The 22,503-nt window shown below is 51.8% G+C and overlaps 10 protein-coding genes across 10 annotated transcripts; 6 read left to right on the top strand and 4 right to left on the bottom strand.

Annotated features, from left to right (window-relative positions):
* Positions 1-160: 160 nt before the first annotated feature.
* On the top strand, positions 161-2,001 carry ALTATR162_LOCUS8981 (uncharacterized protein; the record flags this gene model as incomplete). The annotated part of the gene is made up of 3 exons (XM_043316614.1): positions 161-452; positions 500-1,878; positions 1,927-2,001. 3 exons carry the CDS (start codon positions 161-163, stop codon positions 1,999-2,001), a joined length of 1,746 nt encoding a protein of 581 aa, XP_043172549.1.
* A 580-nt stretch (positions 2,002-2,581) lies between these two features.
* ALTATR162_LOCUS8980 (uncharacterized protein) lies at positions 2,582-3,241 on the top strand (the record flags this gene model as incomplete). Its single annotated transcript, XM_043316613.1, has 1 exon — positions 2,582-3,241. The coding sequence occupies one exon, from the start codon at positions 2,582-2,584 to the stop codon at positions 3,239-3,241; it is 660 nt and encodes a 219-aa protein (XP_043172548.1).
* A 223-nt stretch (positions 3,242-3,464) lies between these two features.
* ALTATR162_LOCUS8979 (uncharacterized protein) lies at positions 3,465-5,193 on the bottom strand (the record flags this gene model as incomplete). The annotated part of the gene is made up of 3 exons (XM_043316612.1): positions 3,465-4,858; positions 4,918-5,073; positions 5,139-5,193. 3 exons carry the CDS (start codon positions 5,191-5,193, stop codon positions 3,465-3,467), a joined length of 1,605 nt encoding a protein of 534 aa, XP_043172547.1.
* Positions 5,194-6,313: 1,120 nt separating this feature from the next.
* Positions 6,314-9,719, top strand: ALTATR162_LOCUS8978 (uncharacterized protein; the record flags this gene model as incomplete). The annotated part of the gene is made up of 3 exons (XM_043316611.1): positions 6,314-6,828; positions 6,878-6,964; positions 7,013-9,719. The coding sequence occupies 3 exons, from the start codon at positions 6,314-6,316 to the stop codon at positions 9,717-9,719; spliced, it is 3,309 nt and encodes a 1,102-aa protein (XP_043172546.1).
* An 881-nt stretch (positions 9,720-10,600) lies between these two features.
* Positions 10,601-11,817, bottom strand: ALTATR162_LOCUS8977 (uncharacterized protein; the record flags this gene model as incomplete). The annotated part of the gene is made up of 2 exons (XM_043316610.1): positions 10,601-11,605; positions 11,656-11,817. 2 exons carry the CDS (start codon positions 11,815-11,817, stop codon positions 10,601-10,603), a joined length of 1,167 nt encoding a protein of 388 aa, XP_043172545.1.
* Positions 11,818-12,248: 431 nt separating this feature from the next.
* ALTATR162_LOCUS8976 (uncharacterized protein) lies at positions 12,249-13,176 on the top strand (the record flags this gene model as incomplete). Its single annotated transcript, XM_043316609.1, has 2 exons — positions 12,249-13,098; positions 13,148-13,176. The coding sequence occupies 2 exons, from the start codon at positions 12,249-12,251 to the stop codon at positions 13,174-13,176; spliced, it is 879 nt and encodes a 292-aa protein (XP_043172544.1).
* A 1,380-nt stretch (positions 13,177-14,556) lies between these two features.
* Positions 14,557-15,400, top strand: ALTATR162_LOCUS8975 (uncharacterized protein; the record flags this gene model as incomplete). Its single annotated transcript, XM_043316608.1, has 2 exons — positions 14,557-14,983; positions 15,039-15,400. The coding sequence occupies 2 exons, from the start codon at positions 14,557-14,559 to the stop codon at positions 15,398-15,400; spliced, it is 789 nt and encodes a 262-aa protein (XP_043172543.1).
* Positions 15,401-15,733: 333 nt separating this feature from the next.
* Positions 15,734-16,161, bottom strand: ALTATR162_LOCUS8974 (uncharacterized protein; the record flags this gene model as incomplete). Its single annotated transcript, XM_043316607.1, has 2 exons — positions 15,734-15,785; positions 15,845-16,161. The coding sequence occupies 2 exons, from the start codon at positions 16,159-16,161 to the stop codon at positions 15,734-15,736; spliced, it is 369 nt and encodes a 122-aa protein (XP_043172542.1).
* Positions 16,162-16,505: 344 nt separating this feature from the next.
* On the bottom strand, positions 16,506-17,761 carry ALTATR162_LOCUS8973 (uncharacterized protein; the record flags this gene model as incomplete). Its single annotated transcript, XM_043316606.1, has 2 exons — positions 16,506-17,675; positions 17,738-17,761. 2 exons carry the CDS (start codon positions 17,759-17,761, stop codon positions 16,506-16,508), a joined length of 1,194 nt encoding a protein of 397 aa, XP_043172541.1.
* Positions 17,762-18,367: 606 nt separating this feature from the next.
* ALTATR162_LOCUS8972 (uncharacterized protein) lies at positions 18,368-21,788 on the top strand (the record flags this gene model as incomplete). Its single annotated transcript, XM_043316605.1, has 3 exons — positions 18,368-18,929; positions 18,976-21,494; positions 21,552-21,788. The coding sequence occupies 3 exons, from the start codon at positions 18,368-18,370 to the stop codon at positions 21,786-21,788; spliced, it is 3,318 nt and encodes a 1,105-aa protein (XP_043172540.1).
* Positions 21,789-22,503: the final 715 nt, after the last annotated feature.

The raw sequence follows: 22,503 nt of genomic DNA, 5'->3' as shown, positions 1-22,503 counted from the left end.
CACATCTTGTCTTCTGGGCACATCTTGTCATCCTAAGCCCGGCGTCAAGCCGATGTCTTGCACTGCCATGTGCTACATATATACTCGGGTTATATAAGACTGACCATGTTCCCGGGAGCTAGGGTTCTGTCAAGCACAGCTCCACGACTACATACTCAGAATGGCGCATCCAGTCACAGCCAAGTATGATTGGATTCTTGCAATCACCACGATTGCCTTCGTCTTCTCCGCTTTTGGAAACGGTGCCAACGATGTCGCCAACGCCTATGCTACCTCCGTCGCTGCTCGTACCTTGACCATGGTCCAGGTCGGACCTCTTGCCGTCGTAACAGAATTTATCGGTGCTGTTGCGCTCGGAGCCCGTGTGACCTCGACCATCAAGAATGGTATCATCTCCATCGATCGCTTTACGGGCAACCCAGGTGCGCTCATGTTGGCCATGGGCTGTGCTGGTGAGTGTTTCTAGTCCGTAAAAAGAGCTTGAGCTAAATATGAGTAGAGGTTGGTAGCGCTTTCTGGTTGATGCTAGCTACGCATCTGGGAATGCCCGTGTCAACCACCCAAACCGTGGTTGGCGCTCTCATCGGAGTTGGCTTCGCTAGTCAGGCCCCCATCAAATGGGCGTGGGAGTCGGGCTCAGTATCACAGGTCGCTGCTTCATGGGGCATTGCACCTTTGATTGCTGGTGCCTTTTCCGCCATCATCTTCGGCACCGTCAAGTACTCGGTTCTCGAACGCGCCGACCCTTTCAAGCACGCCATGCGCCTCATCCCCTTCTACTTCGCCATGACAGGAGCTATTCTAGCTCTGTTCATTGTTGTCGAAGCACCTACTGCACCTTCCCTCGAAGAATTTGGAGCTGGTAAGGCTGCTGGTATCATCCTGGGTGTATTCTTTGGATGCTTGATTATCTGCTACGTTTTCTTCATCCCATTCTTCAAGCGCAAGCTTGTTATGAAGGATCCTCGTGTCCGAGTCTGGCACGTCGTCCTGGGCCCCTTGCTCCTCAAGGAGAGCACCACTTTGTTCTGGCCAGGCAAGGGTAACGAATACGTCACCAATTACTACGAGGACGCCTACGGTGAAGTTCATGCTGGAACTAACACGAAGCATGCTGTCGCAACCCCCGCCAACGACGATGAAATTAAGAAAGTCGATGCTGGATCTCCATCCGGTTCGGTGAACAACAGTGGCGTTCTTCCCAGCGACCCAGAAAAGACACGTCTGGAGGAGAGTGCTAGTGCGCCAGTACGAAAACTGAAGAAGCCAGAGCCTTACGAACGCTGGATTGTTCCCGCTAAGCCTCTCTCATGGGTCAACCCTCAGAAGTGGTGGTTATACACCAAGTTCATCTTCCTCCGAGGTGTCATGTGCGACGTCATTACACACGACAACGACCTTTTGCGCGCTATTCACTCAAAGGCTACTAGATATGACGTTCGCGTCGAACATCTGTGGACATACTGCCAAGTCGTGTCCGCTATGATGATGTCCATCGCGCACGGCTCCAACGATGTAGCCAACGCCGTCGGACCATGGGCTGCTGTCTACCAGACATACCTGGCTGGTGAGGTAGCTACACGCTCGCCTACCCCTGTGTGGTTCTTGGTAGTCGCCGGTCTCCTGCTCGGTCTTGGTTTCTGGTTCTACGGATACCACATCGTCCGTGCGCTTGGTAACAAGATCACTCAGATGTCGCCAACTCGTGGTTTCTCTGTCGAGCTGGGCGCTGCTGTCACTGTTCTCCTGGCTTCTAGACTTGGCCTTCCAGTATCAACAACCCAGTGCTTAACAGGTTCGGCGGTTGGAGTCGCTTTGATGAACTACGACCTTGGTGCTGTCAACTGGCGCCAACTGGCTTTCATCTTCTCAGGATGGGTAAGCTTCCTTCCCCTTGCTATGAATTCCTATCTCTAACAATTCTAGGTTTTGACCCTACCCGTTGCCGGTCTTATTTCAGGTCTTCTTTGCGTCATGGCACTCAACGCCCCCAGCTTCTAACCAGCTCCAACATGAAGTCAGCCTTGGAAAAGGTTCTTCTCACTGTACATTTCGAGAACATCCGTGTCGATGTCATATGAGCTGTGGAGGGCGCAGGACGATATTCGCAGATGTAGGACATCCACAAACTCAATCGTTATCTCTTATTTATTTATTTATTTCTCACGTAATTACACATATCCTGTGTTGATTGTATCTCTTGAAACCCCCTAACATTTGGTGTTGCCTTCCTGTTCATATTGCCAAGGAACAATTATCTATCAACATAATGACGTCTACTGCTCCAATTTTTCCCTTCCGAACTAACCGAACACTTTACGCGAGCACACAACTACTGACGGGCGAGCTATAGAGAAAGTATGAATGACGGCAACTGATGTGCGACAAGGAATCTCGTCGGGGAATGCTCCGTGACGTAGACTCGACTTCAGAGTTACACATCTAGACAGAAGGATTTCACAGTTGCGAAAATGAGAGCGTTACATAAATATCGAGTGTTCGCTCAATCTTCTTGAAGAATATCGCATCTACTACTACTCTAGGACAACCTTGACTTTGTACAGATACAGCCAAAAAAAAAATGCCAACCCTCCTCCCACCTCTCTATCTCGCCTTCCTAGCCACCCAACTCTACGCGCTAAACTTCCACTTTCCACACCCGCCGTCCGGCCTCGCATACCCAATCTCCATCCAGCTACTCAAGCTCTTCTCGGTCATAGCCGGATTACTATCTTGGACGCCTATCGTCTCCTCTTCAACTACCACTCCTCTCGGCACTACGATAGCCGCCGCCTTCTTCCTCAGCAGTCAGCTACTGTTCATATGGACGGCACTAACTACGCGACCCCGCACTTTCTCCGTCATCTTCGGTCGCGTAACACCACAATACGTCGTCGATATGGGTCCTTTCGCGTATGCGAGGCATCCGACGTATGTTTCTTATGCGTTGGGGTGGCTGGGCGCTGTGTCGTATGTCCTCATATCCTACCTACCTGTCTATCTCACCAAGGGAACTGATGTAGAGGGTGCGTGGATGTCTTTGCCAGTTCGCAGTGCGGGGCTGGTGACGGCTGCGGTGGGACTTATGTGGCTGTATAGGAGGGGAGCTGTATTGGAGGAAGAGCAGTTCTTGAAAGACCAGGAGACAGTAAGTGGGGAGAAGACTAGGGAGGGAATCAGGGTCGAGTATCTGGCCTATATGAGGAGGGTGAAGAGTCGGTGGGTTCCGGGCATTGTTTGAGATGCAGACGAGGTAGACGGAGTGATGAGGGAGTAGGGAAGGAAGGAAGCAGGGAAGGAAGGAAGCAGGGAAGGAAGGAAGCAGGGAAGGAAGGGATATTATTGTATCCCAATAGATTACTTTACGGTACTAGTTGTGTGTAAATATTGTACAAGATGCTTCGAAGCAGGAAATCTATTTTTGGTGTGTCGTGCAAATCCTGATCTCTCATACATATCGTCAATCATGCCATCTGACTATTACGATGCGCTTCCATCCTCGCCTCTCCCTCCTCTTGCATCTGCTGTTCCAGACGCGACTCTCTTCTCCTGCCCATCTCTTCTTCAATGGCTTGATTAGGTCCTGGTACCAAGCCCCATGGCCCTTTGCTGATCTTAGCACCCTTGTACTTGACGGCTATTCCAACGCACACAGGTCCAATGATTGTGTTTAGCAAGATGGCCCAAATAGCTGTTATGAAGCCTTCTTGAGAAACATAAGGTGTGTTATTGTACCCAATTTCCACAATTAGTAGGCCAATCTCTCCACGTGCGACCATAGCCATACCCAACAAAAGCATGGGTGAGACGGAGGATTGTAACGCGGCTCCGCGAGTGGGTGAGTCAGGAGAGGATTTGACCTTCTCAAGAGAATGTCCGTTCTCGGCCGCGGACTCTTCTTGTTGTGACTCGCACGCCTTCTTAGGATCATGCTTTGCGACGGCCCAGATTGGGATCCACACACCTACAATAGCCTTACCAACCAGCATGAGTAGTGTATATACAACGCCTTTCCAGATAGCTTCTCCAGTCCAGAGATCTAGAAAAGGGATTGCAAACCCAATACTAGCAAAGAAGAGAGGCGCGAGCACATACTGCTGCGCGTCCAAACAGTAGACTTCAAAGGTATGCACAAAGGTTGGCGATTTGTCTTTGGAGCGCTCGCCTTCCTCTCTGCTCATAACCACGAAGGGACCTTCTGGATGCGTAGAAGGAAGATACGTCAAGAACGCACCAGCAAGGAAAGCTCCGAAAAGAATGGAAGTCCCCGCATAGGCTGCAACCGAGATGAAGGCTGATAACACCAGAATCATCAGCATGATGTTTGACAAGTGGTCATACTTGTGGAAGTGCTTCTCGATGTATCTCCGGAATATAGGGGCGAAGAACCATTTGGTGAGGACTGGGGTAAGTATCGCCATGGCCGCAGATGCGACGATAGGTCGGCCGATCAGCCATCCCAGGTTGACGTCGCCTCCAGAAGCGATACTACCCAGGTCATGGATGACACTGGACATGACGAGACCTGTGACATCGTCGATGACTGCAGCGCTGACGAGCACAGCGCCGACTTTGGTTTGGCTGAGATCGACGTCCTTGGAGGCGCTTGAGATGACAGCAAAGGTGGTGCCCAGGCTCGTGGCACTGAGAGCAGCGCCGATGATGAAGGTCTCAACAGCGCCGTAGCCGAACCCAAGATACAACAAGAGATAGCTGAAACCGATTGGACACAACACACCCGTTGTAGCTCCACAGATCGACAGCGTGAAGTTGGCCTTGAGGAGATCCAGGCGAGTGCTCAAACCACCTTCGAAGATAATCAAGATCAGGCCAATGTAGCCAAGATATAGGAACGTCTCTAAAAAACCGGGGCACAGAGTCAGCAAATGTCGCATTTCCCGAAGCAGGGATGCATACCAGCCCAATCATGTTCGAGGATGTTTGCCAACGGCTCGCCGTAGATGATGCCAACAGCAATCGGCCCAATGATACCGGCACGGATAACCTTGGCCGAAACGTACTCAGCAAGCCATAGGAAGGTGAAGAAAGACACCAGGATAAGAATGTCAACGACTTAAGCTTACGTTAGTTGAGATCGACGTTTCAGAGAGGGAAGGTGGGGATGTCGACGCGCTTACTTTCGGGCTCGTGATACTGCAGAAATGGCGCGGCGTCGGGATTCGAAGACGACATGTCAGGTTAGACACGGTGGCAGGAGATCAGGTTGAGAGGCTGGGAGGGCAGCAAGCAACTGCTAAGTCCTTGGGAATCGCTCGGCTCAGAAGAAGAAGCAATGGACCCTGGTGAATTTTGTCGACGTCATCTCAGAGCCGCGGCGTTGATTTCTTCGAGCCTACGAGCCATTGGACTTCTCAATGGCCAAGCCCACGTGCAAGGACAATAGTGACATCTCGCCTTAGTTCGCATTAAAACTACACGCGGCTCCGGCATCTCGCTCCACACTTTTCTTCACCACCGCGTCCGTGCGCCGGGGTATCTCCGCTGAGTCTCGACTCCGCCAACCTGCACGATGCACCTCCAGAGGGCCACTCACAGCCAGTTCGAACAAGGCTTGATGCTGCTAACGCGAGGCTTGAGTCTGCGAAACGCGTATCGTCTGCTCCACCGCGGCATTGAAACGGAAGGTCCTGCATAATGCCAGTCGAAGAGGCAGATTCAAGAAGATCCTGAGGCGGCCAAGGCCAGAAATGCCGCGTAACCGCGACCTTGCAGCAAACCCCCGTAACGTGATGAGCATTCAATGGCTACGTTCACTGCCAAGGGTGGAGAAAACTTTGCGCACTAACTTGGCAGCGGCCACCTGAATCGTCCTTGGCACGAACTCGTGACGCTTGGCATGGTTTTGCAGAGCCAAATTCCTACACCGACTTCCCCACTGCTTAGCATATATGTTGAAGACACCTAGGTCCTTTCTCTCCTCTCCTCCTTTTTCTCACCACCTCTTGTCGGTATACTCACATTCCTATCTCAAGTTTGCTCCAAACTTCGCCAACACTTTCGCCTCGTCACCTTTAAACCCACCCATACAAACCTTACAACTCGCCAATCACGGCGTTGAATTAGGAGGAGTCTGCACCCCCGCCCCGTTCTGAAGTCCTCTATGTATACTACACTCAACACCCAATCCAACAAATTTGTCCACGTGGCCATAGTCCGCGGGGCAAGAGTTCGCAGAAGACTAGAGCGTTGATCATAGTCTTGTCTGCCGATATCCGTATACACGCAATCACTCCATATTTACAACCCGAATACCAAAGACCCAGCTCTTTGAACCCTAAAACAATCCTCAATCATGGGGAAAAAAACAACGACCCTCGAGGGTCACGTCAGTGGCCAATGCAACAAACCCATGTCACTGCCCGCCCACAGTCTTACGCTCGAACAAGTCAAGTCTGAATTGAAGACGGAAGAGTGGCATGGCCTCGATGACGCCGAAGCCAAGCGCCGTGTCGATGAGTACGGCACCAACGAACTTGGAGAGGCTGAGAGCGTCTCGCCAGTCAAGATTCTGATCGCTCAAGTTGCCAATGCCATGACTCTAGTTCTTATCATGGCTATGGCTGTCAGTTTTGGTATCAAGTCCTGGATTGAAGGTGGTGTCGTCGCCTTCGTCATTGGATTGAACATTGTCGTCGGTTTCTTCCAAGAGTGGTCTGCCGAGAAGACCATGGATTCTCTACGATCTCTCAGTTCCCCGACCGCCCGCCTGATTCGTGGCGGCCAGCAAGTCACAGTGCCATCCGCCGAGGTTGTTCCTGGCGATGTCATTGAGGTCAAGGTTGGTGACACGATTCCTGCCGATATCAGGTTAGTATTTTTCCTTGTGATTCCCTTCAAGGTGCACTATGTCGATTAGCACGGAGAGCGTTTTCTCTGCGAGTCCCTCCAGTGCGAACTATTACCAAGCACATGGAGAGCACTTTTCTCTCCGAATACTCTCTGGGTGCGCTATAGTCAATTCAGCTCAGAGAACAAGCTAACAGAATACCAGGGTCTTCGACGCTGTCAACTTCGAGACTGACGAAGCCTTGCTTACCGGAGAGTCCCTCCCTGTCCGCAAGCAGGAGGACGCTACCTTTGATGAGAAGACTGGCCCTGGAGATCGTCTCAACGTCGCCTACAGTTCTTCCTCAGTTACCAAGGGCCGAGCCAAGGGAATTGTCTTCGCGACTGGCGCCTACACCGAGATTGGTGCCATCGCTGCTCAACTCCGTGAGACCAAATCCAAAGTCCGACCAGTCAAGCGAAAGGAGAACGGAAAGGCAAAGCCGCACCGTTACCTTGAGGCTTACACACTCACCACTACCGACGCTATTGGTCGCTTCTTGGGTCTCAATGTCGGAACACCTCTCCAGAAGAAGCTTTCTAAGTTAGCAGTATTGCTCTTCTTCATTGCCGTCATTTGTGCCATTATCGTCCTTGCAGCCAACGAGTTCAGTTCTCGTCAGGAAGTCATCATTTACGCCGTCGCTACGGGTTTATCCATGATTCCCGCTAGTTTGGTCGTTGTGCTCACGATTACAATGGCAGCAGGTACCAAATCAATGGTTAAGCGCAATGTCATTGTCCGAAATCTCAAGTCTCTAGAGGCTCTCGGTGGTGTTACCGATATTTGCTCTGACAAGACCGGAACACTCACCCAGGGTAAGATGATTGCCCGTGGCGCTTGGATTCCAGGTGTCGGAACGTACACTATCGAAGACTCTACTGCTCCTCAGGACCCCACCGCTGGTCATGTGCGTTTTGGTTCCGCTGCTCCTAGCAAGATGGATCTCAAGGCTGGAGGTGACGGTTGTGGTGAGCGTCTCTCTGTCGATAAGCTTGAGGGTCACAACGTCGAGGGCTTTGGCGAGTTCCTCAAGGTCGCATCTTTGGCCAACTTGGCTGCTGTGAAGCAGAACAATGAAGGAGCATGGGAGGCCCACGGAGATCCTACCGAAATCGCCATCCAGGTTTTCGCGTCTCGTTTCGGTATGAACCGTAGCCATCTCGTCAAGGGAGATTCTGCTACGTGGGAGGACCTCGTTGAGCTTCCTTTCGATTCTGACGTCAAGCGCATGTCTGTCATCATGAAGCATGCCAGTGGCAACTACGCCTTTACCAAGGGTGCCGTCGAACGTGTCATTCAAAGCTGTACCACCTATCTCGCTGACGGCAAGGAGCAATCCCAGCCTGTTACGGAGGAGTTCCGCAACGAGATCCTCACCCACATGGCATCTTTGGCCGGTCTTGGTTTACGTGTCTTGGCTTTGGCCAGCAAGAAGTACCCCGCCGATGTCGAGAAGGGTGCTGAGGTTGAACGTGCGTCTGTCGAATCCGAGCTTGTCTTCCGCGGTCTCATCGGTCTCTACGATCCTCCCCGCCCTGAGTCAGCTGTCGCTGTCCGCCAATGCCACGAGGCTGGTATTGAGGTTCACATGTTGACCGGTGACCACCCGGATACAGCGCGGGCAATTGCTATCGAGGTTGGTATCCTTCCTTCGGCTGACCGTTACAAGAAGATCTCTGCCGATGTCGCCAAGAATCTGGTGATGACCGCTTCCGAATTCGACGATCTTTCCGATGACCAGGTCGATGAGCTTCCTGTCTTGCCCTTGGTTGTGGCACGTTGTGCGCCTAGCACCAAGGTCCGCATGATCGAAGCTCTTCACCGCCGCGATCGATTCTGCGCCATGACCGGTGATGGTGTCAACGATTCTCCCTCGCTCAAGCGTGCCGACGTTGGTATTGCCATGGGACAAGCCGGTTCAGACGTCGCAAAGGAAGCTTCCGACATCGTCCTCACAGACGACAACTTCGCATCCATTCTTGCCGCTATCGAAGAAGGCCGTCGTATCTTTGACAACATTCAGAAGTTCGTGCTGCACGTCTTGGCCGAGAACGTCGCTCAGGCCGGTACGCTTCTTGTTGGTCTTGCTTTCAAAGACAGGACTGGTCTCTCCGTGTTTCCTCTCGCTCCTGTTCAGGTTGTCTGGATTATCATGGCTACTTCGGGATTGCCAGACATGGGTCTAGGTTTCGAACGCGCCGTCCCCGATATCCTGCAACGCCCGCCCCAATCCCTCAAGACTGGTATCTTCACCATGGAGTTCCTCGTAGACATGGTTGTCTATGGTCTCTGGATCACACTCCTCTGCTTGGCCAGTTTCGTCCTCGTCGTCTTCGGTTTCGGTGACGGAGAGCTTGGTGAGGGCTGCAACGAGACATACTCGGACCAATGCGAATTGGTCTTCCGTGCCCGCGCTTGCACATTCGCCTGTTTGACATGGTTCGCTCTCTTCCTTGCGTGGGAGATGGTTGATATGCGTCGCTCTTTCTTCCGCATGCAGCCTGGCAGCAAGCGCTACTTCACTCAGTGGATTTTGGATGTGTGGAGGAACCAATTCCTCTTCTGGGCCATCATAGTCGGCTTCGTGCTCCTGTTCCCGCTCATCTACATTCCCGTGCTCAACACGGTTGTGTTTAAGCACGCGCCTATTGACTGGGAGTGGGGTATCGTTTTCGTCGAGACCGGCATCTTCTTTGCGGGTATTGAGTTCTGGAAGTGGTGCAAGCGCATCTATTTCCGTCACAAGGGAGCCAAGAACGGTACTGGAAAGGTTGACAAGAACATGGAGATTGAAGACCGTGTCTTTGGTCGCTACTACAGCCACGACTCCTCCACCGTTGGTACCGGGAGCGTACAGGAGAAGGCTTAGGCGTGAACCATGAGAAATTGTACAGTGACAAGGCTGCAGATTGGTTCCTTACGAGCAGAACACCTGCCCAGCACAAAAGTTAGTTACCTGAGTATATAGAATGATTATACATGACCACGAAAACGTGACCGCCTTGATTAAAAGTAATGAAGATATTATATCAAACCCTCGCCTCCTCCATACTTTCAATCACAGTGCACCTTCTTCACGCTTGAAGTTGGCTGTACGGAGCGTCGTTCCTTTAACCACTCCACAAGCGATGAAGTTTTATCGGGGTAGGCCGTGCTCTGAGACCCATCCATCACACTAACCAATTTGGGCGACAACATTTAGGACGAAGAGGCTTGGGTTGGAATAGAGAACAGGCTGGGGCGAGAAATGGCTTGAGGATATACTGCTGGCGAAACTAGGTGCTCTTGAGCATTTCTTTAGTGAGGCGCAGCAACCAAAAGTAGACTGCGGCATTTTGTTGGTGTGACGGTAGTGGTTGCGGCATTTACCTACCACCAGTCCTACATGAGATGAGATCGTCAAGAACACTACATATACACATGAGATGATGAGGGGTACCAGAATGAGAAGGGAAGTAATGCGGTACGTGGGCCACTCTTCAGTCGAAGCTAGGTGCGAAGGAAGTGCACTGCGACAGACGTGATAAGAATGCATTAGGAACGCGATTTGTATACGTCAGGCAAAACGTCCTAGGAAAAGGCTAAAGGCCTTTTCGCTACGCTGAGAGATGAACATGGGTGAAACGCTCGTCTAAATATTGGTATTCATGGTCGAAGTGTAGAGGGGATAGCTACCATATGTCCAGCACCTCTCGCCCAAAGTACATAATCATACAGATCGCGATATTTGAAAGGATTCTTGATTCTCTTCTAAACGACCAATCGTCCTGGTTCGACTTCAAGAACGGTCTTGACGCGCTCGAGAAAGACGCGGCCGCGCTTCTCGTCGCCCTTGGGTACGCTGACGCTGAACACATTCAGAGGTCCGACGACACCTGCTGCACCTGTCGCGGATCTCTTGGCGGACGGCTTCTTGCTGACCAACATATCGAGAATGTCCGACTTTGGTGCTGAGGCGCGCTTGCTGGGGATGGTAGTGGGTGGCAGCGCAGTCACTTGTGGAACGAAGTTTCCTCGTGAGTACTTTCCGGCTACCTTGTCAAGGCCAAGAACTGCGTTGAATAGCTCGTCCGCAGTCGGCTTCGCGACCTTGGATCGTGGGAGGTCTTCGTTCGCAAGCTCGGCTGCCCTCGCGACAAACGTCGAAAGCGGAAGGAAGACGCCTATTGAGTCCTTGACGCGCTTCTGGCACTCCATAACAGCGGTGAGGGAGACGGGCAATGCGACCTCAATCGGGAGGTCCTCGACAATCGCAGGCGCTTCAGCTGCAGTCTTCTTTGGCGCGTCCTTCTTAGCCATGACCTTGATGTTGGACAAATCGAGCTGAGAGAGCTTCGTAAAGCGGCTCGCGAGCTCTGAGGGGTATGAGTTCTCGATTTGACCGATGTATGCGAGTACGTCTCCCTTGAGCAGCCTGCCGCCGGGCCCAGTTGCAGGGATCTTGTCAGCCTCCTCCTTGGGCAGACCGTTCACTGTAAGCAACTGCTGTACAGAGGGGTATAGCGGGTATGTTTGCTTGGAGGCCTTGGCGCTGGAGGCTTTCGTCGAGGCATCGGACTTCGCGGGCGGGGCAGAGGTTCGCTCTTCCTTGGGTACAGGTGCGGGCTCTTTCTTGGACTCTTTGGGCGCTTCGGCCTCCTTCTTTGGTGCAGGGCTCTCTTCGGCGGGTATCTCGAGGGTGCTCAAGTCATCACCGGGCTCTGCAGTGACTGCTATCCGTGTGCCGACCTGAACTGCTTTGGAACCATCTTGGACCTACAGTCCTCGTTAGCCATGAATTGACCCCACAGCACTTCCCCACGTACAGTGATCTTTGCCAGTATGCCGTCATCCTGCGCTTCTACGTCCATCTGCGCCTTGTCCGTCTCGATCTCGAGGAGCACGTCGCCAGCGGAGAAAGAGTCTCCTTCCTTGATCTTCCAGCTCGCGATATTGCCCTCAGTCATGGTCGGTGAAAGTGCAGGCATGTTGAAGTTTTGCGCGGCGAGCGAAGCCTGACTTGAGTGAAGTCCTGCCCGTCATGTCAACAAATGTGTCCATTGTCCGGTGTTTTGACCTGTCTTGCATACCTCTCCGAGCGCCATGGCTGCGCAACTGCTGGGAGGCAGCCCGCGCTGAGACCCTACATACCGCGGCGAGCGAAGCCATGGAAATTCAATTGACCGGCGGAGACAATTGCAATGGGAGGGTTGTTTGGCGACGGTGCTGATCAGACGGCGGAAATGTTGGGCGGAACAAGCTTCGGAGGTCTTGAGCGGGACGCGCTTGGGCCGCTTCCAGTTGGACTTTTTCCCGACATATCGCGACTGCATCCACGCTCACGTATCGACGCATTGACTTGCCCAAGTATGCACTGCTTATAGCGCTGCATTGAGTATCCTATAACATTATAATCATAATGCCAGCTTTCTCCCGGGGCTTCGACGCCTTCATGCGCCAAAATTCCTTCCGCCTCCCCTCATCTCTCCGCGCAGCCCTCTTCGGAACACGAGAATCCTCCTTCACACCCACGGCTATCCGCCACAATCGCTCTTTCACATCGTCCGTGCTCCGACGCTACCAATACCCCAAGAGTACTGTTGTCACACCAAAAGTCGGTCAATTCGTAAACAACGACCCAGTCCTACGCCAAGTAATCCAAACTCGCCAGCCTGTCCTACTATACAAAGCGCCCAAGAACAAATGGTACTATGCCAAGGTGTACGGAACAGGAGCATTGTGGATAGGAGTTGGGGCATTCGCGATCAAATTCAATGACGACATCAAAGACCAAGGACTATCCTTCTTCGTACGACCGACGTATGTCGTAGTAGGAGTGAGCTTCATCATAATCGGCTGCTACATCTGCACTGCACCCAGCAACCGCATGCGAGCTATGGAAATCCTCCCAAGTATGCAGGGCGGGCCTATGCAATTGCGCATGACTGTCAAGCCAGTGCCGTGGCTGAAAGAGCGCGTCATATACTCGAACCTTGGAGGAGTGACAATAAGTGAAAAGACGGAACCCATGGTGCAGGAGTTACTCGAGGCAGAGCGATTTAGGCGGCAGAAACTATGGGATGACTTGGGACACATGAACATTGCGGCCCGTGTGTGGGAGGGCTCTGCGCGTTGGGTACATCAGAAGTGGACAAACTTCTTCTTAAAGTTCAAGTTTGCAGTGCTAAGATTTGGTATTGCCAAGGTCAAGGTGAGAGGAGACGAGTGGAAGATTGACTGCTCGGGGTATTTACTCGAAAACGGCAAAGGTATGTCTCCGTGATTATTATTCTTAGGTGAATACTGATCGAAATGCAGCTGTCGACCGAATCATCCCTGAGGACTAAGGGAACCTCACGCGCACTCTTAGAAGTGGTTCATCAGAACACTCTCAAGAAGCTGTATTCAGTTAGCGACAACAGACTCGCTGAGGCAACCAAGACGCAGGTAGCACCACGGATGGCAATAACCTGTGCGCGCTTGTAACGCATTGTCCTATGACGAAACCGCGCATAGGTTATCACTGGCCCTGGTGGTAGACGATGTACATGACTTGTATACATAACGGCAACCAACTGTAAATCTATGTAAGATACTACTCTAGCGCTAGCCGTAGGGGTATTGCTGTGAACTCTTATTCACGAAACAACTCCAGTACATGGCTAGTGGAAGTAACCTCAGCATCACACGCTTCTCTTTTGACCCCACTTCAGCAGCCTTGCCTCCTGCCAGTGACACAGGAACTTGGACTATCCGCCAACTCCAACCACAAATGCCTGAGCTTATGGGCCCATTACTGTCCCTCACTTTTGGTTTACTCTCTGCCCATTCGCCGCAGCTATCTCCCCTCCGTCGGCATTCTGGTCTAGACTTACCCCTCTACCGGACAGGGCTGCCATGTCCAAAGGTTTGCCAGCTAATCGGCATGCGATATCACTGTATGCGACGAATAAGACGTGCGCCTGTCAGCCAACCGCCATGGCCCCCCCACTCTACAGAGTAGCTGGTGCGAGCTTCCCTCTGATCTTTGCACTGGGACTGCTGCACTGACCCGCATGATAGAGGCTACACTCGATAAGGCCATTATTTGGGGGACCTGAGTGACCTGGGGCGTGGCATGTGAGTTTCAGCGTAGTTATAAGCTTTGCACCCACGCTCGTGGGGAGTGCTTTCATCCTGCTTCGCCCTTACAACACACTACAGTGACCACCTACAATCTGTTTACTGGAATCGCTACTTGCCACACCCGACAGAAAGCTTTCGTTAGTGAATATTACTGGTAATTCACAGACATCCCTCCTTTGACCTACTACTGCCGCCTGAGGTTCATTTGACTGACATCACATGCTACAACATTCAGTTACCGGCGCGTACGCCCCGCCCCACCGCTCTTGAATAGCAGGGGCGCCGAGACAAAACGTTGCTTCTGTCAGCACGCTGCCTGTAGTCAAAAAAAAAACGGTATGTTACCAAAAATGCTTGAGGCGTGGGAGCTCGTCACAGGGTATCCAGAAGGTTCCTCGGCAGAGGTGTTCGTGGAGAAAAGCATTCCTATCCATGTGGATCCTGAGGAGTACAAGAACAAGTTCGGAATTGTCCGTTGTGAGTAATGACAACCCTCGAACCGACATCTTGGCTGACAGGTTTACGTAGTCGTCGTCCATCTTACGATAGTAAATGCGTCAGGCAACTAATACCAAGCTTCTGCTGGCGCTATAGCATCCGATATGCTCTTGACTGCAGGCCATGTCGTTCGACATGATGGCAAAAAAGACCACATCGACCGTGCCTATCGAATCGAAGCGCGCATCGGCTATCATCTTCAAGAATGGTCGGAGGGGCAAAACGTTGAAGTTTGTGAGGGTATCGGAGTTGTAATACTCCATGCATGGGAGACGAGCGGATGGGAATGGCTTCACGACTTGGCTTTGATCAAGCTCAAAAGCCCATTTGTAGATCTCGTCCCGGCCTTCTACAGTGCACCACCACCAGGGAAGTTTGAGGTATCCGTTTTTGGTTTCCCTTCTGAGAAGCAAGAGAAAGTGGGCGACAGTTGTCCAGCCGGAAAGTGTAGCTGTATGCACAGAGTACAGGGTTCTGCTACAATCAATGAGAGCACCGAGATATTGGAGTACAAAATCTCGACTGCTACTGGTATGTATCTACGGTGTGTCTTATCGAGTACCAACAAACACTGACAATATCTAAGGTAGTTCCGGAGGCCCACTCGTTCCGACCAATGATCCGGATAGGATCGTCGCTACTCACAGCAACGGCATCGAAGATACCCAGACCAACTACGGTGTACCGGTCAATATTGAGTTCATCAACGCGGGTATGAAAATCCTTAGGGAGAATTCTCTAGCACGCGAGCCACGTACTTTCCCCATGCCAAGTACCGCGGACATTGGGGGAACGAGCGAGAAAGTGAGGCGTCTCAAAAGAAGCACGATGGCGATGGCAGTGGATACCAAACGTGAGAAAGACTGCATAGTACTACAGATGGGGAAGAAGCCCGGCAAGTTGCTCCTTCTGATATATGGTATATATCGTGTCCTCCTTATTGGATGAGCGAATTGGTCTTGGGCTCATGTTGTTGTTGTTGTCTGTTATTGGGTGTTTTGTCCTAGCATTGATTGCTTATTAGTACGTAGAGGTAAACAAATAACAATGGGGAGCTCGTTCAAGTATGAGGGAGTAGACTCAGTGCCTAAAGGTAACAGAATGAACATCTTAGAGAGAACGAGCTCCGTTAGAGAGAAAAATCGTGTTCCTATTGCGTGTACACTCGCGACTCCGCGCGCAACCCAATGTGATCTGTTTGCTATGCAATACCAATCACATGCACCCCTCCGTAACATCCATTCTCCATCATCGAGCGTAATCTCTCTCCTCTCATCCAATTCATTCGAATAAAGTCATCCATGCGAGCGGCGTAAAGAAACCTACAGTCGACCTACACCACTTGTTAGCAACCATGCCCAAGTCCATGATTCGTCAGGAAGTGCAACTTACCCACGCATCTGCTCCTTATCCTTCGCCTTTTGCCAATCCTTCCAGCGCTCCTTTTCGCTCAGCGTTGCGTCGCGCCACCGTTCTTTGCCTGGTTCAGCAGACTTGGATCTCCGGGAACTGGAGTGAGCGTCATCATGAATGTGAAGTTTTGATCGCCATGATGAGGAAGATGAAGGCCGTTGTGGTAAGCTTGGGGGCTTGAGGGAGGATGCTGTTGCGGTGGTGGTAGATACGCTATCCACGCTCACTAGAGGAGCTGTGGATTTCTTCAGCTCGTCAAAACGATCCGATTTTGTTGCTTTAGATGGATCAGTCATGGCTGTGGTGATACGTGCAGATGTGGATGCGCGGGCATGGAGGTGTAGATGTAGATATTCACGATGATGTAGAAAGTGTGCAAGACGAGAAAATAACGGTTATTAGTACATCATAGCAGTCAGTATCAATCTCGTTTCGATCAAAGCACAAACATGATGTGTTGAGGGTTAGCCGTGGCTGTGAGGTCGTACAGTATGGCGGGCGTAAGGCGTCCACAGGGCTGAGTCCACTAGCATCACCCGGATATTGTGGCTCGCGTCTAGTGTGGCGTTGCACGCAGCAGCTATATCGGGCCGACCAAAGACCTGCTGTGCTTGTGTAAAGATCTTCAATTAGACGTACTCTACGCTGCTAGCTCTACGTCGTCGAGGTTTTTCCGTATGAACTTTGTCACGGCATCTAGTCCCTCCTTTACAACGTCCGTCTGGTTGACATAACCAATCCTGACGTAGCCCTTGAACTCTTCGCCGAAACAGGTACTTCCCGGTACAAACATGACGCCTGTAGCCTCTAGGAGCTTTTTGCAAAAATCCACAGAATCCACTGGCTTGCCTTCCCTGTGGAACTTGACGAAAGCTGTAGTGCCTGCAACGGGCTTCACCCACTCACATTCATCTTCGTTCTTGAGTTGGAACTTCTCCAAGATGGCCATGTTAGTCCTCGCGAGACCGATATTGCGGGCTAGGAGCTGGTGCACTGTCGAAGCGTGTAGGGCATAGGCTGCGATGCATTCGTCGAAGTAGGACACAGAGATGGTGGTGTAATGGCGTGCTGAAGCGATCTTCTCGATGAGTTCAGAACTGCGAGAGGCAATCCATCCAATGCGGATACCAGCGAGTGAATAGGCTTTTGACATGGAACCCGTGACGATGACGTTCTCGTAGCCCATGGACAGGAGGGAGGGTGGGAACTCCTTGTCCAACGGACTAATAGAATGAAACAATGGTCGGTAGACCTCATCGCACATGATGGTAATCTTCTTTTCCGAAGCGACGTCGATGAGCTCTTGTAAGAAAGTCTTGCCCAGGACAGCGCCAGTGGGGTTATTTGGGTTGTTGATGATAATGAGCTTAGTGTTGGGCTTGATGAGCGACTTCAGGTCGCCAATTTTTGGCACCCATTTGTTCTCCGGTGTAGCTTTCCACAGGTCCACTTCGGCACCTAATTGTTTGGGTACCTCATAGAGAGATTGGTAGGTGGGGTAGTGGCAGATGACATGGTCTCCAGGGCCGACGAGAGCGTATGCAGTCAGGTAGTTGGCTTGGATGGCACCAGGAGTGATGAGGATCTTGTCTGGAGAGAGAGGGTTCGTGACTTTTGCAGAGTAAAGCCGTGCGAGGTTATTGCGTAGCTCGTCACTTCCTCTGATATCACCGTAAGTCAGGACACGCGAGGTGTCGAAAACCTGTCGATCTTTGTCCTCAGACAGCTCGCGTAGCTGGTCGACGGAAATGGAAGCACAACATGTCTCAGCAATGTTGTACTTGCATTTCGTCTCGTATGCGTCCATCCACTGGGAATGTTAGTTTATTCCCCACGTGGAGGGGATGCGGGGAATGGACTTGCCGACTCGACAGCGAATTCATCGATTTTGACCATATTGGCGTAGGCGATGACAAGGGTGTTGTTGCAAGAGAGAGATAGACACGAAGGAGGTCACTTTGTTTATCCTAAAAGTTTCAAACGTCGCCTCGAGGATTGACATAGGGCGCACATGGTCTCTAGAGGGTTCCGCTGAAGCGGGTAAGCTAGTAGCTAGAGCTCCGGCGGCCAGGTATGACCGAGAGAGAACGTGCCTTTGCAGGTGTCGCGCGGTCACGTTGATCATGTCGCTAGAGGTGAGACTACTGGTCGCGCGATGTATATCCATGATTTCTTCTTCTGCATGTTGTGCGCAAGATATCGATGACGAAGACCATGGTGTGCCTGTTGGCTTGTGCCTCGGTCTAACGGTCCGCCATGATGCTTGGCTGGTGACAGCTCAGCCTCCACGAATCACCATCAGGCAACGCCGATGATAGCAACCCCCATCTGGCCACCCTCGCCGCGTCGTGTCCCTCGTCACCAACAAGAGCTGCCTGGCTCTGTCGCCGCTCCTTTGACAGTTGCACCCCATCATCGCGTTATCGTAGTGATACAAGGAGGCACACTGCCCGCCATACCTAGCTATCTACCATAGCTCGCGTTGCGCCGCAGACACGCGAGATGCGCCAACGAGCCTGGGCGACGTCGCTCGCCACTATCCTGAGTCTGGCATCGACAGGTACCGCGTACAAGACGTTCGCAAACTACTCCATCGCCGAATCGCCACAAGATATCTTCTCCATATACGGCGACCGACCCGACGGCTGTCCCCCATGCTTCAACTGCAATCTCGAAGACTTCAAATGCAAGCAGTTTGCCGATTGCAGCAAGGCAAACGGAAGATGTAACTGTGGCCCAGGATTTGGAGGCGAGGACTGTTCAGAACCCCTTTGCGGCGCGCTGCCCGATGGCAAGAACCGATCACCACGAGGAGGCGCAAAGGAGTGTGAATGCTCAGAGGGCTGGTCAGGCATCAATTGCAATGTCTGCCAAACTAACGATGCCTGCAACGCCATGATGCCGGACGGGGAGGGCGGAGTCTGCTACAAGGACGGTCAACTGGTCAAGGAGAACTTCCAGATCTGCGACATCACCAACAGAAAGATCCTCGACACGTTGAAGGATAAGAAACCGCAGGCGACCTTCTCTTGCAACGCCGAGTCAGAGGAGTGCAACTTCCAGTGTAAGCTTCATTTACACCATTCCTCGTCCATAGCTAACCACCCTAGTCTGGGTCGATCAGAGGGAATCCTTCTACTGCGCCCTCGACACATGCTCCTCCGACTTCACCGCCGAATCCGACCGCAACATCACGAAATACCAATGCAAAAACATCAAGTGCGAATGTGTTCCTGACAGGATGCTCTGTGGCGAGGATGGCTCCGTTGACATTGGTGATTTCCTGAAGGAGTCCATCAAGGGTCCTGCTGAATTCAGAGGCATCTCAGCTATCAACAGCAAGGACAGCGGAAGCATCTTCTCCGAGCCTGCTATGAACGACTTGATCTCGAGCATCTTTGGCGACGAAAGCATCTTCCTACAGTGTGACACGGGCGAGTGTTTGTACCAGACCGAGGTGCCAGGCTACGAAAGACCCATCAAGAAGATCAACACGCCTCTGATCGCCGGTGTCATCGCCGGTTGCGCACTGTTCATCGTGGCGGCTATCTTGGCTATCTGGTACCTCACGCATCGCGCCGAGAGCAAGCGATACGGTCCTATTCACCTGTCAGACGATGAGGAAGACGAGGATGCAAAGCTGTTGGCGGACCACAAACCAGCCGCTTTCCTCTTCGAGAATGTCGCCTACAACCTGAACGGGAAGCAGATTCTCTCTGGCATATCTGGCGCAGTCCACCCTGGAGAGCTCTTGGCCATCATGGGTGCCTCAGGTGCTGGAAAGACCACATTCCTCGACATCCTGGCCCGTAAGAAGAAGATCGGAACCGACAGCGGCGATTTCTACGTCAACGGTGAGAAGGTCCGCGATGACGAGTTCAGAAGCGTTATCGGCTTCGTCGACCAAGAAGACACCCTTTTGCCCACCCTGACTGTCCACGAGACGATTCTCGACTCTGCTTTGTTGCGCCTGCCCAAAGAGATGAGTCGCACTTCAAAAGAGCAAAAGGTTGAAGATGTTGAACGTCAACTCGGTATCTACCACATTCGCAACCAGAAGATCGGTTCGGAGGAAAGCGGTCGTGGAATCTCTGGTGGAGAGAAGCGTCGTGTCGGTATTGCCTGTGAACTTGTCACATCGCCCAGCATCCTCTTCCTGGACGAGCCGACAAGCGGATTGGACGCCTACAATGCTTTCAATGTCGTCGAGTGCCTTGTCAACCTCGTCAAGAACTACAACCGAACTGTCGTCTTCACCATTCATCAGCCACGCTCGAACATTGTCGCTCTCTTTGACCAGTTGATACTGCTTGCAAAGGGTAGGGCTGTTTACTCTGGACCTTTCGAGAACTGCCAAACATACTTCGATGAGCTTGGCTACACTTGCCCACCTGGTTTCAACATTGCGGACTACATTGTGGATCTTACTATGCACGCAAGCACAGCACGTCAGCCTATCGATGAAGACAGCTCAATCTTCAACCGTGATCTCAACCGCGACGGACTCACCACTAGTGCAAGCAGTGCCATTGCCGTCAAATCTATCCCTAGTATCAACACATCGGAGCTTGAACGAGACATTGCTGGTAGCCCGAGTAATTCCAGCATACTGCGGCCTAAGAGCAAGAGGAGGACATCGATCAAGCAACAGCAAGAACGCGAGCTCTTCACAAGGAAGAAGGGTTCTGCTCCTGTCAACGATGGTGCAATGTCGCCCAAGACTGACGACGAAGCTCCTTACGATCGCCGAGGCGCTATCAAGGCTCAATGGTTGAAGCTCACGCGTCAAGGAGGTAGCGTACCTCCCCAGATTCTCGAAGACCCAGATGAGCTTCCTCCACCCGCGAATGGCGCAACCGGAACGAACCTGGATCTCCTCATCAATGCCTACGCATCTTCGGACATTGCAGCTACAATCCGTCAAGACATTGCTACTTCAGTAGCAAGTGCAAACCAAGCCAACGGAACTAATGGAGTGCATGAGCAAAATGGCTTCGTGGCAGCAGGCAAGTTGAAGGGCTTTAAGAAGGTTGGTATCTTTGGCCAGTTCAGAATCTTGTCCCGACGTACCTGGCGTAACCTTTACCGCAACCCAATGCTCATGCTTACCCACTATGCCATCGCCATCGTCCTAGCAGTCTTCCTCGGCTTCCTCTTCTACGGTCTTACGGACGACATCAAGGGTTTCCAGAACCGCCTCGGTCTATTCCTGTTCGTCTTGTCACTTTTTGGATTCAGCAGCTTGACCATTCTCACTGTGTTTGCTCCCGAGAGACTACTCTTCACCCGCGAGCGTGCCAAAGGTTATTACTCCCCACCTGCCTACTTTGCCGCCAAGGTCATCTTTGACATCATTCCTCTCCGTCTTCTTCCTCCCATCATCCTTGGTATCATCGTGTACCCGATGACCGGCCTCATCCCCGCTTGGCCCAACTTCCTCAAGTTCACGCTTTTCCTCGTCTTGTTCAACCTTGCAGCCGCGGCCATCTTCCTCTTCATCGGCATTGTGTTCCGAAACTCTGGTGTGGCCAACTTGATCGGTGTGCTAGTCATGCTGTTCAGTCTTCTCTTCTCTGGCTTCTTCCTCAACAAAGAGAGTATTCCTGGTATAGCCAAGTGGCTACAGTCGGTAAGTCTAAGATATCCCTTCCCTTTGACAATGTATCCATGCTAACAACATTTCTAGTTGTCAATCTTCCACTACGCCTTCGAAGGCCTCATCGTCAACGAAGTCAAATACCTCTCTCTCATTGACCACAAATACGGCCTTGATATCGAAGTCCCTGGCTCCGCTATCCTAAGCTCGTTTGGCTTCAACACACAAGCGCTGTGGAAGGACTGTATCGGTTTGGGAGTCTTTGGTGGTACGTTTGTGCTGCTTGCGTACCTGGCTATGCATTTGCTCCTTGTGGAGAAGAGGTAGTATAATACTTGGAGAGCTTTGCTGGGATGCCTATCGGGCTTGACTTTTTTGTTGCTGCGTTTTCTATCTATCGACGTAGTGGAGGCGCATAGATTTCGTCTTGCATGTATGGCGTTTGGTCACTGGGGCCATTTCTCTTATGATATTAGACGCTTTCATATCTTATTAGATGCAAACCTGTCGACCGAGGCTGGCCTTGAGCTTGATCAGTGAGCCAATCTAGAAGACAACGAATACTATGCATGCCTACGCGAGTGTTGCTAACCGAACAACTGGCTGCGTAGGAGAACGACTTCAGCTTGATACTGACAAAAGTTTTGTAGGCGGAAGATCCAGCAGGCCCTCCCGTGCAATGGCAACAAATGTTATCAAAGCTGCGACAAGTGCGCGAGGCCCACAGTCGTGAAAAGAGGCCAGATGACCTATAGGTGGCCCATTATCAAATACCAACCCAAGTGGTCCTTGCAATCAATTAAGATTTTGCCATGATCTTTCATAAGGTCCGTGACATTGTTACCTGCGTCTCCAAATTAGCCCAGTTCAGCCGGAACAAAGATACAACCCTTCCGCTCCATTGTCAAACGTGCTTCTCCCTGTAGGCGTTGGCGGACCGTTTAGCCGGCAAAACGTCGTTATCGTCGCCTCATCAACGCTACATCTCATCAGCAATACCGCTCACTATACTGCTTGTGTACCTTTTCTGCCAGACAACGCT

This window comes from Alternaria atra (assembly GCF_907166805.1).
Source record: "Alternaria atra isolate CS162 genome assembly, contig: 29, whole genome shotgun sequence".
Classification (NCBI taxonomy): domain Eukaryota; kingdom Fungi; phylum Ascomycota; class Dothideomycetes; order Pleosporales; family Pleosporaceae; genus Alternaria; species Alternaria atra.
Note: the sequence above shows the minus strand (reverse complement) of the source record. Positions and strands in the feature narration are given on the sequence as shown.